General features: G+C 52.5%; 2 protein-coding genes across 2 annotated transcripts; both read left to right on the forward strand.

Annotated features, from left to right (window-relative positions):
* Nucleotides 1-87: 87 nt before the first annotated feature.
* Alyref (Aly/REF export factor) lies at nucleotides 88-3,543 on the forward strand. Its single transcript, XM_021637415.2, has 6 exons — nucleotides 88-324; nucleotides 621-752; nucleotides 2,046-2,193; nucleotides 2,787-2,850; nucleotides 2,966-3,140; nucleotides 3,227-3,543. The coding sequence occupies exons 1-6, from the start codon at nucleotides 88-90 to the stop codon at nucleotides 3,239-3,241; spliced, it is 771 nt and encodes a 256-aa protein (XP_021493090.1). The 3' UTR covers nucleotides 3,242-3,543.
* A 10,684-nt stretch (nucleotides 3,544-14,227) lies between these two features.
* Nucleotides 14,228-17,039, forward strand: Arhgdia (Rho GDP dissociation inhibitor alpha). The gene is made up of 6 exons (XM_060386251.1): nucleotides 14,228-14,360; nucleotides 14,787-14,998; nucleotides 15,103-15,186; nucleotides 15,406-15,482; nucleotides 15,563-15,626; nucleotides 15,711-17,039. The coding sequence occupies exons 2-6, from the start codon at nucleotides 14,809-14,811 to the stop codon at nucleotides 15,908-15,910; spliced, it is 615 nt and encodes a 204-aa protein (XP_060242234.1). The 5' UTR covers nucleotides 14,228-14,360; nucleotides 14,787-14,808; the 3' UTR covers nucleotides 15,911-17,039.

Raw genomic sequence — 17,039 nt, forward strand, 5'->3', positions numbered from 1 at the left:
ACGCCGGAACGCCGGGGGAGGCGCCGGAAGTGACGACGCGGCGTGCTGACGCGCGGGCTCGAACCGAGGCCCGATTCCGCGCCCGCCATGGCCGACAAAATGGACATGTCTTTGGACGACATCATTAAGCTGAACCGGAGCCAGCGAGGCGGTCGCGGCGGGGGCCGGGGCCGCGGCAGGGCCGGCTCCCAGGGCGGCCGCGGCGGCGCAGTGCAGGCCGCCGCGCGGGTGAGCCGAGGCGGCGGGCCTCTGAGGAACCGGCCCGCCATCGCTCGCGGCGCCGCAGGCGGCGGCGGCAGGAACCGGCCGGCACCCTACAGCAGAGTGAGTGCGGGAGCTGCGGCGCTGGCGGGTGTGGGGCTCCCGGCCGCACGGGAGCGGCCCGCGGGCCGAGCGGGAACCGCGGCGAGGGGTGGGCGGGGGCCAGGCCGCGCCGTGAGGCCGGCCCCAGGCCGGGATCTTCCGGGACGCTTTGTCCGGTCGCGGGCCAGCCTCATGGCGGCGGGGGCGGCGGGCCTGGGGTGCTCTCTGGGCTTTTCGCCCCGGCCACGGGCCGGCCTGAAAGCGTCGGTGCGGTGTCGGGGCCTCACGAGTCTCTGTCCTTACGGTTTTTCCTTCAGCCGAAACAACTCCCCGACAAGTGGCAGCACGACCTATTCGACAGCGGCTTCGGGGGTGGAGCCGGCGTGGAGACGGGTGGGAAGCTGCTGGTGTCCAACCTGGACTTTGGAGTGTCAGACGCAGATATTCAGGTAGGAGGCTGGAGCTGTCCGCCGCTCTCGTCCCGTGCAGACGTGCTGGCCACCATCCCTTCCTGATCGCCCGCCCCCAGGATGCCCAGGGGTCAGCCCCTGTCACCCTGAGCGGCTTCACCTCAGAAAAAGGAGCATCTCCCGGGTTTGAAGGGGGCTGGTATGAGTTAGGCTGCAGGAAGGCAGTCAGGGGTGCCCCCAAAATGATGCCTGTCTGCTGTCTCTACTGTGAGTACCTGCCCTCTGCCGAGACAGTCCAGTTTCTAACCGGCACGGGCTAGCCACAAGTATGACCGAGGCTGCTCACTTCTTAGATCTTGTGCCCGTTATAGTGAGCTGATTGGAGAAGGAGAGTCTTCGCAGATCTCCACCCGTACATGGTCAGTGCTGGCTGGGAATTTTCCACCCTGAAGCCCTGCATCTAAACCTTTCCTGGGTCTTGTCAGGGGTCACAGTGTCTTTGGCTGAAGTATTTTTCTTTTTTCTTTTCCTTTTTGTTGTTGATTTTGTTTTCTGACTGGACGCAAAGGCATTTTAGAGTTTTCTGATTATGAAGCAACTTTTTGGGGAGATGGCTGGGTCGGGGGAGTGGACCTTTCTGGGTTCCATTTCTCCGAGCCCAGCCGTCTGGCCATGGGAGAACAGAACAAGGCCAGTGAGCACTCACAGTGTCTCAACACTTTTTTTAAGGTGGTTTCTAGCATCCACTGGAAACCGCTTTTGGTGAACTCCACTTCCCACTGTGTGCCTGCAGCCGAAGTAGCCCCTCAGTCTGGTTCCCTCTCCAACTCCCAGCCTGCCTGAGGCCAGGGCAGCTTCCATGGCACGTTTGGCTTCAGGCTTTGCAGCAGGCTTGAGTAGGAGGAGAGGGAAAGGTGAGCCAGAGTCTGTCTTTGGGGGAGGGGCTGGGTTCATAGCTCCCCAAATTAGTGGGCCCTTTGAGCTGTGCGCTCTGTGGACAGTTTTGCTCTTGGCCTCTGCTGTTTGGGAAAAGTTGTCAGTACCCTTGCAGAGGGAGGTAGTTTGTTATTCTTTGCCCTGTGCCAGGGCTTTGTGGTTTCCTTGACCTGCATCGAGGTACAGTTATACAGTCCCAACGTGGACAGAAGCCCTGGTGTTCATGAAAGCTACAGTCCCTCTTGGTCCAACCTCCCTTTCTTAATTGCCACTACCTTGCTCCCTTCCTGGGTGGCTGTTAGTAAAGTGCCGCCAAAGCAAGAAAACTCAGCAACCTTTGCTGAGCCCCTGGCAGGAAAGCGGCGCGAGTGCTGACCTTTGCCCTGCTCTTCCCAGGAGCTCTTCGCTGAGTTTGGAACGCTGAAGAAAGCAGCTGTGCACTACGATCGCTCCGGCCGAAGTTTAGGGACGGCAGACGTGCACTTTGAACGGAAGGCGGATGCCCTGAAGGCCATGAAGCAGTACAACGGTGTCCCTTTGGATGGTGAGTCTGGGGCTGGGCCCAGGATGCCTGTGGGGCTTGTGGAGTTTGGGGCTGGCACCTCTCCCGGTAGGAATATGGGCTGCCCCTGTGGCTGAGGACACTTTGCATTTGCCCCTTTGTCTCTCTCTTCCATTCTGCCACCTCTCATGCTGCCCCACACATCTGGACCAACCTCTTGTGAACCCCCATCCAGCAAGCTACATCCCTCCCCTCCTTCAGCTCCTTCCGGAAGATTCACTTCTGTGAAGCCTTCTCAGAACCGCCATAGTACAACCTGAGTGCGGGGCTGTAGTCGTAAAGACAAAGGTACCTGTTCTTCTTCCGTCAGGTCACCCACACCTGTCCGCCCATGAGCACCCTGAACACCTGACCAAACAGCCCTCCTAGCCTGAACTGAGAAGGAGTGAGGAGGTGTCGGTGGGGTTATTATTGTACTTTGTTTCCCCACCAGGCTCTCCAGGCCATTTACCTTGTTGGGGGCACTGGAGACACACAAAGGCCCTTTCCAGAGCTTGCATGGAGACCAGGGTGCGGTGTCCTCTGGGTCAGCTTCAGGGCCTCTGGAGTGAGCTTTGTTGTGTTCTTTACCACAGGCCGTCCTATGAATATCCAGCTCGTCACATCACAGATTGATACACAGCGAAGACCTGCACAGAGGTAAGTGCTGAGGCCCTTGGGGCTGGGGCAAGGGCTGGGGAGGCCTGTGGTTTATGGTAATGCCACCCACAAGGCCTTTCCAGATGGATCACAGAGTTCTCCTTTTCCTCGGTAGCATAAACAGAGGCGGCATGACAAGAAACCGTGGCTCTGGGGGTTTTGGCGGAGGCGGCACCCGGAGAGGGACCCGTGGGGGCAGCCGGGGAAGAGGCAGAGGCGCCGGCAGGAACTCAAAGCAGCAGCTCTCCGCGGAGGAGCTGGACGCACAGCTTGATGCTTACAACGCCAGGGTGAGTCCTCCCTCCGGGACGGGTGCCGACTTCTTGAAGCCAGCAGGGACAAGAGCCTCTTCAGTGAGCCTTCCTCTCTCTTTCAGATGGACACCAGCTAAACGGCCGAGCAAATCCACACAAGGAACAGGACCCAGAAGCCTCGTCCGAGATCCCAGAGGGAGGGTTGGGGACTGGACTGTGCACACAATGGTGGATTTGTTAAATTTTTTTTTCTCCCTGTTTTAAAATAGGATCTAAAAACTCATGTAAAGGCTTTTTCTTTTTCTTTTTTTTTTTTTTTTTAAATCTGAAACAGACCTGTTTTGTACTGAGTTATTTTTGGGATAAATTTTACTGGTTGCTGTTGTGGGGAAGGTGGCATTTTCACCTTTACCATAATAAAATAGAAATGTGTGTAGAACTGGAGCTGTCTGGTCCATCCTGCTGTTTAGAGTCTCTCTGTGCCACAGCTGGGTATTTGGCTGTAGGTAGCACCTGTTGTGAAATTAGAATTAGTGCCTGTGAGCCAATGACAGAGACCTGTCTCCATCCTGCTGTTTGAAGAATTCTAGCTTGGTGAGTAGTGGCCTTGTGCCTGGAGCGCCCTGTCTTTCTTGCCTGCACCGTAAGGTGGTAAGGGCGTATGGGACAGTGTGCTATGTGCTGGCTAGAGATGATCCAGGGGGCTGCTCCCTTGCCTTACGCTCTGTCAGAAAGCTGGTTTCCGTTTTGAACCTATGAAGTGTTTCCTTTGTGTCTTTGTCTCTTGTTATATTGTCAGGGAACAAAGACTAGGTAGGGTATCAGTCCTTGCTGATGAGGATCTCTGGGTTTTAAAGAAAGTGGCATCGTGTTTGCTTAGAACTTACATAGTGTCATAGGCTTTTACAAAGGATGCTGTATTGTTCTTCATTTGGGATATTTTTGTCCTTGCTTGGCTCTGGAGACAGAGAAGCTGAGACAGAAGCCAGTTGTCAGGAGGGTTGTGATCACAGCTAGAGTATCTTGGGCTGCTGAGCTGGATTGGAGTGGAGGTAGGGTTTAGAGGAGTGGGTCTGAGAAGTGGACACTCAGAACTTGCCCTTGGCATCTGGGATACCTGGAGGACCAAAGGTGGGTGAGTACAGTGGGGTGGCAAGCACAGAAGCCAAACTCTCATGGGCTGGGCTGCTGGAGCCTGACTGAGTGTGCAGATGGGACTTCTGAGTCATGTGGCATGCACACGTTAGGACTTAGTGTGTTTTGGTTTTTGTCCACATGCATGCACACACATGTGTGAGCAGAGGACAACCTCCACTGTTGCTCAGGAGCTTTCCACCTTGTTATAGACAGGGCCTCTGGGACGTCAACTCCCCAGTTAGGTTAGGTTGGCCGGTATCCTGTTACACATATGAAGTGCTGGGATTGCAAGTGTGTGCCAGCACATGGCTTTTCATGTGGCTGCTGAGGACTCGGGGGCCTGAGCTTAACCCAGATCTTCACATTGCCATCTCTCCTTGAATTGTAGGTGACTGGAGGCGCCTCCTAGGTGCCAAGTCAGGTACATGAGTCTTCTGTTTAGGCTTTTGTGACAAAAGGTCTTATAAGCCACCTGAGCTAGAAAGGGGTCTTCCCTTTAGGCCTCAAGCGCTCCCTCTTACATGGCTGCAGTGGTCCATGTTACAGTCAGATCTAATCTGTTAGGTTGCTCAATCTGGGTCTTGTAGCAGGGCCTCAAGTAAATATTGTTTTACTTTTCCCTTTAGCAAACAATTAATTTTAATAGGCAAACAAAAATGAGAAATTGGAGTATAGTGGAGTATAGTGTAACAAATAAGGAAAGGTGGAGATTAGCCCTAGAGTATTTCTCTGCTCCGTGCAGTGTGCTCACAGTCTGAAGGACCTGTCCTGTTCCTGTGATTCTGTTGGATACTCTACATGAGTATCTTCCCTCCCCAGAATCCAGCTTAGAATCTTAGAGGCCAGAAGAGAATGTTGGCTCCCCAGGGACTAGAATTACAAATGGGCTGAGATTCAAACCAGGGTCCTCTAGAAGAGCAACTGTTGCTCTTAGCTGCTGAGCCTTCTCTGGTCCCTTGTGATGTAATTTTTTTCATAAATGAGTTTCTCTACTCAGCGAACAAATGCAGTGTTGCAGTGTTCTTTGCTTTTGTTACATAGCGCAGGTTTGCCTTGCTCTGCCAGCAGCCGCAGCACAGTCAGCTTGGATCGCTCCCCCACCCTTGGTTAAGACAGGGTTTCACTACTGTCACTAGGCAGCTCGGGTAGCTGGCAGTCTTCCACAGCCCAAACGCTGGGACACTGCCATGTGTCATAATCAACTTTGGAGAAACTAAACTCCAAAGTTGTAACATCCTAGTTTTGGGTTTCTTGATTCTGTAGCCCTGGCTGACCTAGTACTTGCTGTGTGGAGTCCAGGCTGGCCTTGGCCTCAGTGGCTTATAGTTCTTTGCTTAAAAGCATTGACTTCGATGTTGAGTGGAGTTAGAAGAGGTTGGCTTTGTCACTGGGCCTGTGGTGCATGCACACTTGCTGGGATCCCAGCCCCCCAGGATCCTGGTGTGGGAAGATCACTTGAACCCAGAAGTTTAGAACTAGTCTGGGCAGCACAACAAGACCTTGTTTTCTTAAAACATTGAATATGCTGAATGTTTGCGCTCAAGCTGTACAAAAACCGCAGTTCATTATTCCTCATCTCTTTTTATATTGTTTAATGTTGCTATAGTTTGGATGGGAGTCTCTGCCTAAGACCTGTATGTTGAAAGCTTGGCCTCTAGCCATGATGCTCCTAAGAGTGGGTAGAGCCAGGTGGTGGTGGTATGCGCCTTTCACCCCAGCACTCAGGAGGCAGGTGGATCTCTGTGAGTGAGTTCCAGGACAGTGAGGGCTACAACAGCAGAGAAACCCTGTCTCGAACTGGCCCCACAGTTGAAAAAAAAAGAGGGGGCAGAACTTTTAGATTAGAACTTGTGGAACCATACCCCTAAAGAAGATACTAGCACCTACCCCTTACTCTTTCTATCAACTTTCTTTGTTATTTACGTTTTATGGCATATGCATAGAGGTCAGAGTCTGGGTTTTAGCGATCGGACTTCACTCTTGGGGCAAGTGTCTACGCAATGAGCCATCTTGCAAATCCCTGTTTGGTTCGTTACAACTGTGAAATGAACAACTTCCTCTGCCATGGGCTTCCATTGTCCTGAAGCCTGCTGTTGACAGGACCAAAGAAACCTCCAGAACAGCTGAGCTCATCTTTTTCTGTCTTAGAGGGATGACTCTTTTTGTAAAGTAGTAATCCATGCTGTAATTCAGTCTGGCCTTGAACTTGACACCAATCCCCCTGCCTCTAGGCTCTTGAGTGCTAGAACATTGGGCATGAGCTACCACATGATGCTTGTCCTGTGAAGTTGATTATCTGAGATGTGTTTGTCATAGCAATGACAAACTGGTTAGAACAGTTACATCATTAGTACACAGTTGCATGTGTGTGCTCATACAGGAACGCGTGCATACGTGCAAGTGAGTGCACATGCACACCTGTGCACACATGGAGCCACAAAGAGTGACAGCAGGTGGGTTTCTTGAAAGGACTCCACCGTTTTGATGTATGTCTGAGCGCAGTGAGTTTATGTATACCGTATATGTGCTGGAGCTTTTGGGGGCCAGGAGAGGGTGTCAAGTCTCGGAGTTACAGGTGGTTGTGAGCAGATGTGTGGGGACTAAAGTCCAAATAGAGGGCCTTTTACTCAGGACTCACAGGGAGGCCGAGCCAGCCTGGTCTGCGGAAGGAGTTCCTGGCCAACTGAGCTACATAGAAAGACCCTCTGGAAAAAAAAAATAGAAGTGGCCATGCCCATTTCTGTTAATTATACGTAGATGGGGGAGAGCTGTATGCGCACGCATGCCAGGAACCCAGGGAGGTTAGAAAATTTCCCTGGCACTGGAATTAGATGGTTATGAGCCACCATGTGGACGCTGGGAACTGAACTTGGATCTTTTTCAAGATAATCCGTGACTGTAAAATCATACTTGTGTGAAGAGGTGCTGCTCGTGGGCCGCTGTGTGCACGTGAACCCACCCTGAGCTTCTCCCTCCGCTGTTTCTGTGTCCAGGTTTGGTGGCAAGGGCAGTGACCAACCACGCCATCTTATCTGCCTGTTTTTACTGAAGAGCCTTGATCTGGGCCTTGACACTGGTGTGGCTGGCACTTCACTGACTTGGTTATCATGTAGCCCAGTCTGTCTTTGAATTCCATGTCGAGCTGAGGAATGCTGATTTGGGGGGCAGTGATATGCGGGCTTAATCCTGGGCCTCATGCATACAAGGCAAGCTGTCTCCCAAGGAGCTCCGTCCCCAGCCTTTACTTGGCATTTCTGATCTTCCCACCTCCACTTCTTGGATGAGGGGGTTGCAGGTGTTGTATCCACAATAAAAATTTAAAACTGATTATTATTGTGTGTGCTACTGTATGTTTGTGGGTGTGGACACACGTGCCACTGTGTGTATGTGGAGGTCAGAGGACAATTTTGTGCAGTCACTTCTCTTCCTACATTTATATCGGTCCCAGGTACCAAACTCGGGTCATCAGGCTTGATAGGTGCTTTGTTGTGTTGCTTTGTCTTGTTGAGTCAGGGTTTCTCTGTGTGTAATTTTCACTGTCCTGGAACTCACTCAGGCTGGCCTTGAACTCACAGAGACCCACCTACCTCTGCCTTCCCAGTACTGGGATTAAAGAAAGGCATTTGCCACCAGCGCCTGGCAGTTGCTTTAACTGCACATTCTGAAGTGTTACTGTAAAATTGAGTGTTCGTGCTTCTAGAAAAGTAAGTCGTGCAGAGAGAGAGTTCCTGTGCAACCCTGCTTAGATGCTCTGGTGCAGACTGTTTGCCATGTGCTGTTTCTCGTGTTTTCTAGGCAGCGTCCTTTGTAGACATGTGCCCTGGCCTTGAACTCCGGATCGTCCTCCCAGTTGACGGTTTTAGGTTTTACAAGAATTCACTCAATTATCCTGCATGTTTTCTAGCCTGGATGAGTAACTTAAATATATAACTTTACCCCTGAATCTGTCTGGAAATGGAGTCGCAGCCCAGGCTGTCTTTGAACGAATAATCTGCCTGTGCCACTCTGTGTGGGTTTCTTTTTCTTATTGAAACAAGGTCTTAGGAACTATAGACCCAGGCTGGCCCAGATAGGCTAGACCTGAACAAATGGCAAGCTTCCCCCTTAGCCTCTGGCTAGTACAGCTATAAACTTCCACCATCTATTCCCTTGGCCATTTATAGCAAAGTGGATTTTCTTGCTCAAATAGCTTTGTCTCTGGTCTCTGGGTATCTTTGAGGTGGCCCTCTATGCCATTGTGCTCTAACAGCATCTTTAAGAATGTCCTTACTTCTGGACACTGTTAAGATGCTACAGGCCTACCTTTTATTTTTCCTGCCCAAACCGGGAGCCACCATTTCTTCAGGGAACCCTGGCTCCTTTAATGGAGACTAGCATTTTGCAGTCAGCATCTGAACATTGGGTAAGCTTGTCATTTCTGTCCTTTTCCAACCAGAGCTAGAAACCTGGATACTAACGCATGTGTACATTACTGTGCTTATTTCTGTGGTGTCTAGTCATGGATACATCTGAAGAACTTTGAGTTCCAGCTACTACCTGACTCCCAACACCTCAGGGTCCATTCTTGCTCCTCTTACTTAGCGTGACAGGGAAATGTCTGTCTCAGGCTCACACTCACTTACCTGGTTCACTGTTTTAAAATGAACCTAGGCTTTCAGAACTGCTCTCCAGCCCCCGAGAGCAATGTCTGCTGACTAGACTACTACCGTGTGTCCTGCAGTCTCCAGTTTGGACTTTACTAGGGTCTAGTAAAAACCTTGATTACAAGAATTGGCAGGGGCTAAGTGAAGTGGCACATAGTTTAACTCCACCCTCTGAGGCAGGAGGATCTCTGTGAGTTTGATGCCAGCCTCGTAACACACCAAGGACCAGAACTACATAGAGAGACCCTATCTCAAAAAACAAAAACAAAAAAAGTTGTTGAGGGAATAAAATTCTGGCATTGTATAGGTAGAGCTAGCATGTTCAAAGTCCTGGGTTTCATCTCCACCATCTCATAAACTAGATCTTGTGGTGTATGCCTGAACAGGCAGGAAAATCACAAGTTGAAGGTTCTCTTTTACATAGGGAGTTTGAAGTAAGCCTGAGATACAAGACACCTGACAAGAGTCATTCAAGCTGGGCTTGGCAGCAAAGGGTTATCTCCGCAGTCAGAACACTACGGCAGAAGGATCTCTCATGGAAGGCTAGCCTGTGGTGGTGCTCAAAACGCCATCCTCTGAAAAACAAAACTAGGTCTTTCCGTCTGCCTTTTCGTTCCTTTGTACAATTAGGTTAACTTAGTAGTTGGTAGTCTTTCAGCCTTACCTCATCTGGGCAATTTTGACATTACGTACAGTGGCACAAGCACACACAGTTATTGAAAACACTTGAACGGATCTGAAGAATCTTTGAGAAGTCAAACTCAGGCCTTAAAACTGACAGAGACCTCTGTTAAATGCTGTGCTTTTTGAAATATCAAATACAACTCTATTCAAGCACAAATGATTCAAACAAAACTGGCATAGTGGTCCAGGCCTTTAACCCCAGCACTCAGGAGGCAGAGGAAGATAGATCTCTGAGAGTTCAAGGCCAGCCAGGGCTACATAGTAAAATCCTATCTCCAAAAAAGCAAAGAAATGGCAGACCCATTGGTAATTCTATAGCTAGGGCTTGTCCCGTAGGATAACCAGTTATGGTTGACTAGCCACACGCTTGCTTTGCTTTGCCCTCTGCCCTGTGATCTATGTCTGCTTTGGAAGTGCTCGATTCTTGAATCATTGGCAGTTTTTCTGTGCCATAGTTTAACAATGTTAGTTCAGGAATTATGTGGTTATATTTTTATAAATTTGTAATTTACATGATTATTTTGCATTTACTAACTGTTATGCATCTCTGGTGCCAACTAGACAGCCATTTGTTGGAAAATAGCAACTATATTAAAGATTTTTTAAAAATGTCTTGTGTGTTTGCCCATATGCATGCATGCAGCAACCAGAGGACATCGGTTCTTACTGTATGTGCTCTGCCTTATGCTCCTGTGAGACAGGAACCTCACTGAGCCCAGCACTAGGCTGCCAGCCAGCAAACCCCAGTGAGCCTCCTGTTGCAGTCCCTGCCCCATCCCCATGCTTCTCCAGGGCAAGCTATGAGGTCACATGTACTTGTGTAACCATGCCTGGCTTTTTACATGAGTACTAAGAATCTGAAATCAAGATTTGCTTGTTTTTATTTTCTGTATGGGGGCAGTGCCCATGGAGGCCAACAGAACACTGATCTCCCACAACAGGATTAAGAGATGGTTGTGAGCTCCCATATGGGTGCTGAGAACTGAACCTGTGATCTCTGGAAGAGCGGCCAGTGCTCTTACCATGTGAGCCAGTTCCCAGATCCATCATTAAGTATTTTAATGTGCTAGAAGATAAACCTTACTTTTATCTATTTTTCTTGGCAGTTTCAGCCAAGTTCCTATGACTGACTGTAAGATTTTTTTTTTCAAACTTATTAACAGGGACACAGATTACCCAAGTATAGAGCTTGTATAGTGACTCCTCCTTATTTAGTTTTCTGGACAAATGTACTGATATCACCATGAGACAGTCCTTATTTCTTTGGCCCTTACATCGTTTTTGATTTTGGTATCCACACACACATCTCAGTTCCTATTTCCTTCATTCAGATTTCCAGATTTCTTTGCACACTGAAGGACATGTTAAAGTTATTTTTATAAAGTTGAATTTGTTTCTTAGTTTATCTCAACTCAGCTAGCATTAAAATAATTGAGACTATAATATTTGTTTAATAAGCTTCACAACACAACTGAGCAGTTGTTACTCTATTCTTAACCCTCTAAACTAACTTAGCTTCCTCTCTGCCAAAATCCCTGAGATATTTGCACTTGTGGCTTTCCTTGTTCCAGCTCCTCTTGTGATGTACCCTGGACCTCTGCCCCTGGCTGAATCCCACATTTCCTCTAATTCTCCTCCTCTGTATGGCAGGAAGTCCAGCCCTAGTCTCTTCCCTGCTCAGTGATTGGCTGTAAATGTTTTATTGACATATCAAGGGACAATTGGGAAGCAGTGTTTATACAACATTGAGACAGGAGAGTCTCAGATGAAGGATTACATCCAGAGATGGGGGTACAGAAATCAGCATTTGAATTCCACAATAACCTTATGCCTACAGAGACATGTTTCTTGAAGCCCACTTCATGGATGTACTTGTGAAATGTGGATAGCATATTCTCAGGTCATCACCTTGTTGATGGCAGGAAGGCCCTTCTCACCCCTCATCTTTGAGGGAGACATTCTGCTAGCCCTGAGTAGGAAACAACTATTTTTTACATCCAGGATAAACTTTATTTTGATGAATGTTTTTGAGAGAAGGTCTCACTGTATCCCAGGGTAGTCTCAGATTCTGTGTATCGAAGATGCCCTTGAACTGGGTTCCTCTAGATTTGCAGTTAGGATAATTGTGAGTGAGCACGTGGGTAATCAACCCTGAGACCTCTCTGAAAGAGGAGCCAATGCTCTAAACTGCAGAGCCATCTCTCCGGCCTACCCCATACCCAAAGCTTTTCCATGGAGTCTAGCAACACTGACTGAAATTTGGGTGTAAAAAAATTAACAAAAATCTTTAAAAGTCCACTCAGTATTTTCCCTGATTGTATTGTAAATTCTTTTAGTTTGCATCAGAATTTGTAAAATTAAGCCTGTGGTAGTGGTGCTCACCTTCGCTCCCAGCACTCCGGAGGCAGAGGCAGGCGGTTCTCTATATGAGTTTGAGGCCAGCCTGGTCTACAGAGCAAGTTCCAGGACAGCCAGGGCTACGCAGAAAGACTGTCTTTAGAAACCAATAAAAATACATGAAGGCTGGGTTGATGGCTCAGCAGTCACAATCACCTGCTGCACTTGCAGGGAACCCGGGTCCAGTTCTCAGTACCCACGTGACTGTTCATAACCATCTGTAACCTGTTTTCAAGGCTAATGCCCTCTTCCAGCCCTGGAGGGCACTGTATCGCATGGTACACTCACACTCACACACACACACACACACACACACACACACACACACACACACACACATACACACAGTATGCAATGTTTAGCCAGGCTGGGTGGCCCATGCCTTTAATCCCTGGTCTACAAAACAAGTTCCAGGACAGCCAAGAGTGCACACAGAGAAAACCTGTGTCGAAAAACGGAGAAAAAAAAAACAAAACCAAACCAAACCCCACAAAAAAACAAAAAAGAAAACCCAGGCCCATTCAGAGGCAGTCCTGAAAAGCGCGACACGCTTCTTGGGCACTGTGTGTGGGTGGAGGTCTGCAAAGCGAGTTCCAGGGCAGCCAGGACTGTCACACAGAGAAACTGTCTCAACAAACAAAGGGTGGGAACAGGCAAGCCATGATGAGGTTTTGAAATAGTTTGTCACAGGCGTAGCGACCAGGAGGTGGACAACGGTATTGGGGATCCATCTTCCCTAGGCTTGAAGGACCTTTGGTTTGCCTCAAGGTTACTAACACGCGGCCGGAGGACAGGAGTGCTTTAGGAAAGAACTGGGCCACACCGCTGAAGTAACAGCCGCTGCGGCCCCTGGAGTCCCACTGTCACTTTTTAAGCTTGAGGACCGAGTCAGTGGTGGCTTCCCAGGAGCACAGGGCAGTTGCGGCCAGCGGAGCAGGGCGAAGCCGACCTTGCGGGGCTATCAAAATTCCTGTAGCTTCCCTTAAACCCCTGCCTCCTCTCGGCGTGAGCCTGGGCTCCTCTGAGCTGTTCTCTGACCTGAGGCTGTGTTTGGGAGTGCCCTTAAGGAGCAGCAGGAACTCAATCCTCAGGGGGCACTGGAGCTGCTGGCACCACAACACCAGAGGAAGTCCAGGCCCTCCACAAAACTGCAAAGTATGCTGGGCGGTGGTGCAGCCTGTGATCCCAGCGCTCGGGAGGCAGAGGCAGGCGGATCACCTGAGGTCGAGGCCAGCCTGGTCTACACAGCTCGCGTTCCAGGACAGCCACGGTTACACAGAGGAACCCTGTCTCGAAACACAAAAACTTGAACTATACGGGGATTCCGGAGCGCACACAGACGCCAAAGCCATTCGCAGGGCAGCACGGCTACAACGTGCTGAGAACCGAGGTCCTGCTGATTCCAGGGACAATGGGACAAGAGCCAGGCCGAGCAGTCAGGGGAGCCGCGGAGCCACGGAGCGACGCGCGACGCCGTTCCCAAACAGAAGGCCCTCGTCTCACCAACACAGGCATCACAACCCGGAGGAGAGAGCTGCCACCGCCAGGCCACGCGGGACGCGCCCACGAGGCCTGCAGCAAAATGGCGACCGCGCGGCCCGCGCCCTCCCGCCGGCGCATGCGCGAGGGGCCCCGCCCGCGAGAGCGGAAGTCTTGTGACCCCGGAAGTGACCGTCCGAGCGGCGGGCGGCGGACGACGTTCGTCACTCGGTGCGGGAGGGAGCGCGAGAGCAGCGGTCGAGCCTCCGGTGAGTGGGCGCGCGGCGCGGCGCGGTGCGGCGCCGCGCGTGGGGGAGTGGGCTGGCTTTGTGCGGCCCGGGCGGCCGCGGCGCTGGCGGGCGGGGCGGGGCGCGGGCACGGCCGCGGGCGGGGCGGGCCTGAGGCGCCGCGGAGGGCCCGCCGGAGGGGCCGCCGCCGCCCGGGCCTGGGCGCCCGGTGCCGGTGGGACCCCCTGCCGCGGGCGGCGGGGGGCCTCGCCCGGACGGCGGTCGCGCGGCCCCGCCCCGCCCGGATTGCGGGCCCTGCGGAAGTGCGGGCCGCGCCCTGGATGCTGTCGCCCGCGGCCACGCTTGGCGGCATCGGGCGGGGTCGCCCGGAGCCTCCGGGTGCCGGACCGCCGCCTTATCTGTTTCTCTGGCGGACAACGGCGTGGGGCCCTGCGGCCGCGCTGTCCCGCTGCGCGTCGCCTTCAGGGGTCCGAGTGGGTTTCTGGAAGACATTTGGGGATCTGCGGAACTGAAAGGACCTAGGCGCTTCCGCCCGGATCGGTTCTGCACCACCGCTGGCGGTCTAGGGTTAGCGCCCAGAAACAGGTTCCTGAGATTTGCAAGCAGTGCATCAGCTCCCAAGTTGCGATCGCAGACAGCCACAGGGGAAGACGGACTTGCACATTTAGGTTCCCCTTTGGGCTCTTGGAATTTAAGCTGTAATAGTTGAGTTGGGACAGTATTGCACTGGCAGGAACGGAACCTTGTTTTGCTCGTGGCTAAGACACAGAGCATCTTTAGGAGAACTTACTCCATGACCCAACCCTGTGAGAGTGTCTTGGGATTAGAGCCTGGGTAGCTAGGGGCGGCAGCAGGACCGCAGGGATTTAGCGTTGTGGCACTTACTCTGTATGGGAGGAAGGATATTTTGCTTCTCTGAGGAACAGGCTGTGGTTCCATTTTGCTGCTTGGGGGTGTAGCCCTCGCAAACTGCCCCCTGAGTTTGGCTGTAGCAGCAGTTTCCTGTCTCTTCTGGAAGTTCTGCACGTGTCAGGGTCTGTGTGGGGGTGAGATTCGACCAGGCTGTCACAGTCCTGCCCGTGCCCCGCCCACAGGTATCCCAGGCTAGAGGTGAGCATGGCGGAACAGGAACCCACTGCTGAGCAGCTTGCTCAGATAGCGGCAGAGAATGAGGAAGATGAGCACTCTGTCAACTACAAGCCCCCAGCCCAGAAGAGCATCCAGGAGATCCAAGAACTGGACAAGGATGATGAGAGCCTTCGAAAGTACAAGGAGGCCCTGCTGGGCCGAGTGGCCGTCTCTGCAGGTGGGTGGGTTGGAGCTAGGCTCTCACCTCACCCTGTCCCTGCCCCCTTTCCAGCCCGATCCTCTCCAGGGATTGGGTTCTGACTCGTAACTCTCATTCCCCAGACCCCAATGTCCCTAACGTCATTGTGACTCGCCTGACCTTGGTGTGCAGCAGCTCCCCAGGCCCTCTGGAACTGGACCTGACAGGTGAGTGGGTGTTGGAGGCCCTGGGTGGGGCCAGCTGGCATAGTGCCGCTGCCCCTAAAAATAATGTTTACAATGCTGCCCTCTGGTGGAGCTGAGGGGAAGTGCAGCGAGGTGCTCACAGAGGCCAAGCTTTGTGTCAAGGAAGGGGCTAGGGAAAGTGAGTGTGGGGGTGGGGTGTAAGGCCTCCAAACAGTCTGCTGAGCCTCCTCTCCAATACAGGGGATCTGGAGAGTTTCAAGAAACAGTCATTTGTGTTGAAGGAAGGTGTGGAGTACCGGATAAAAATCTCTTTCCGGGTAAGGTGGGAGCTTTGAGAGGGGCAGAGGGGCAAGAGTGAGGGGGGGAGGGTCAGCTGACCCTGGTTCTGTCCCCATAGGTGAACAGAGAGATTGTGTCGGGCATGAAGTACATCCAGCACACATACCGGAAAGGGGTCAAAAGTGAGTAGGAGGCTGTCGAGTGGGAAGCCTGTGAGCTTCAGACCGTCCTGAGTCATGTGTAACCATGTGTGTTCTGTTCCACAGTTGATAAGACTGACTATATGGTCGGTAGCTATGGGCCCAGGGCTGAGGAGTACGAGTTCCTGACGCCCATGGAGGAGGCCCCCAAAGGCATGCTTGCTCGGGGCAATTACAACATCAAGTCCCGCTTCACAGACGATGACAAGACCGACCACCTGTCCTGGGAGTGGAATCTCACCATCAAAAAGGAATGGAAGGACTGAGCTCCAGTGGGAGGCGGGCAGGGCGACGGACAGACAGAAGGACCGACATGCCCCACCCTAACCCCCTACCCACCCCAAACCAAAGTGCTGACAGGACCCTCCCTCACCATTCCTCCCTGGTCCACTTAGGCAGGCAGCTCTTCTGTCTGCCCCTCTTCCACCTCCTGCCCGCAGGCCCCTGTGGTCTCTAGTGTCACATTGCTGCTTCTGCCTGTGCAGTGGGGGAGGGGCTCCAGCCCAGGCCTCCAATCTGCTGTCCTCCAGGTTCCCTCTGTCTTCCTGTCCTCAGGCCCTGGCTTCTAAGATGGAATGGAGCACTGTCTGGGTTGCCCGGCCCACCTTGTCTCTGCTCCAGCTGAGCTAGGTTGCTCAGCACGGGGAAGGGCTGGGCTGTCTGTCTTCTGGCCCCACCCCCTCCTTGCCAGGTCATCCATCTCTGTCAGTCACTGTCTAACCATGATGCCTTAACATGTGGAACGTGTACTGGGGGCCGTCGCTAACTCTTAACTCCCCTGTCTGCATGAGCATGTGGTCTCCCTGTCCTTGCCTTGTCTGCCATCCCCATCCTGGTGACCCGCCCAGGGAGGCCTGGGGTGTGCTGCTGTTGCTTCCTGCCGGCCTGGCCAACTCTGCCCCTCCCCGTGGTCAGGGTTGGGGTGGCCCCAGTAGCTAGGGAAGGGTCAATTGCCAAAACTCAATGCCTCCGGCCCCATCCAGGAGGCAGGATGGGGCACCTCATTCTTCTGCCTTCTCTGTCCTTGTAGGCAGCACTCAGCCCCTGTCCCCACAGAGAGCCCCTAGGGACAAAGCCAGCCGAGCCTTACTTGTCTCACCTGGGCCCTGTGGCCTGAACCTCGTGCCTGGCCTGTCAGTATTTATTGCCTCCATTTGGGCCAGCTGGCCTGATGCCTCTGCCCTGGTTCTTGGTGCCACCACCCCTGGGCAGGCCCTCCCTGGACCCAGCCAGGACAAATGTGGGACCAAGTTCACACAGTTGGGAGCTGTCTCCTGTGCCTCCCCTCCCCATCCCCAGTCCCCGTGTGGTGTCTGCCAGGCCCGGGCCTCAACAGGCAGAGGAGCCTGTCCGTGCTTTTCTTCCGACTGGGAAATAAATGCCCCTGAAGGAGTC

Source organism: Meriones unguiculatus, chromosome 7, assembly GCF_030254825.1.
Source record: "Meriones unguiculatus strain TT.TT164.6M chromosome 7, Bangor_MerUng_6.1, whole genome shotgun sequence".
Lineage (NCBI taxonomy): Eukaryota > Metazoa > Chordata > Mammalia > Rodentia > Muridae > Meriones > Meriones unguiculatus.

Excerpts from the sequence above, each read along its gene's own strand:
- Alyref (XM_021637415.2), top strand. The coding sequence starts at position 88 with ATGGCCGACAAAATGGACATGTCTTTGGACGACATCATTAAGCTGAAC. Across the intron at positions 325-620 it reads GGCCGGCACCCTACAGCAGA|CCGAAACAACTCCCCGACAA; the intron begins GTGAGTGCGGGA and ends TTTTTCCTTCAG. Across the intron at positions 753-2,045 it reads TGTCAGACGCAGATATTCAG|GAGCTCTTCGCTGAGTTTGG; the intron begins GTAGGAGGCTGG and ends TGCTCTTCCCAG.
- Arhgdia (XM_060386251.1), top strand. The coding sequence starts at position 14,809 with ATGGCGGAACAGGAACCCACTGCTGAGCAGCTTGCTCAGATAGCGGCA. Across the intron at positions 14,999-15,102 it reads CCGAGTGGCCGTCTCTGCAG|ACCCCAATGTCCCTAACGTC; the intron begins GTGGGTGGGTTG and ends CTCATTCCCCAG. Across the intron at positions 15,483-15,562 it reads GGATAAAAATCTCTTTCCGG|GTGAACAGAGAGATTGTGTC; the intron begins GTAAGGTGGGAG and ends CTGTCCCCATAG.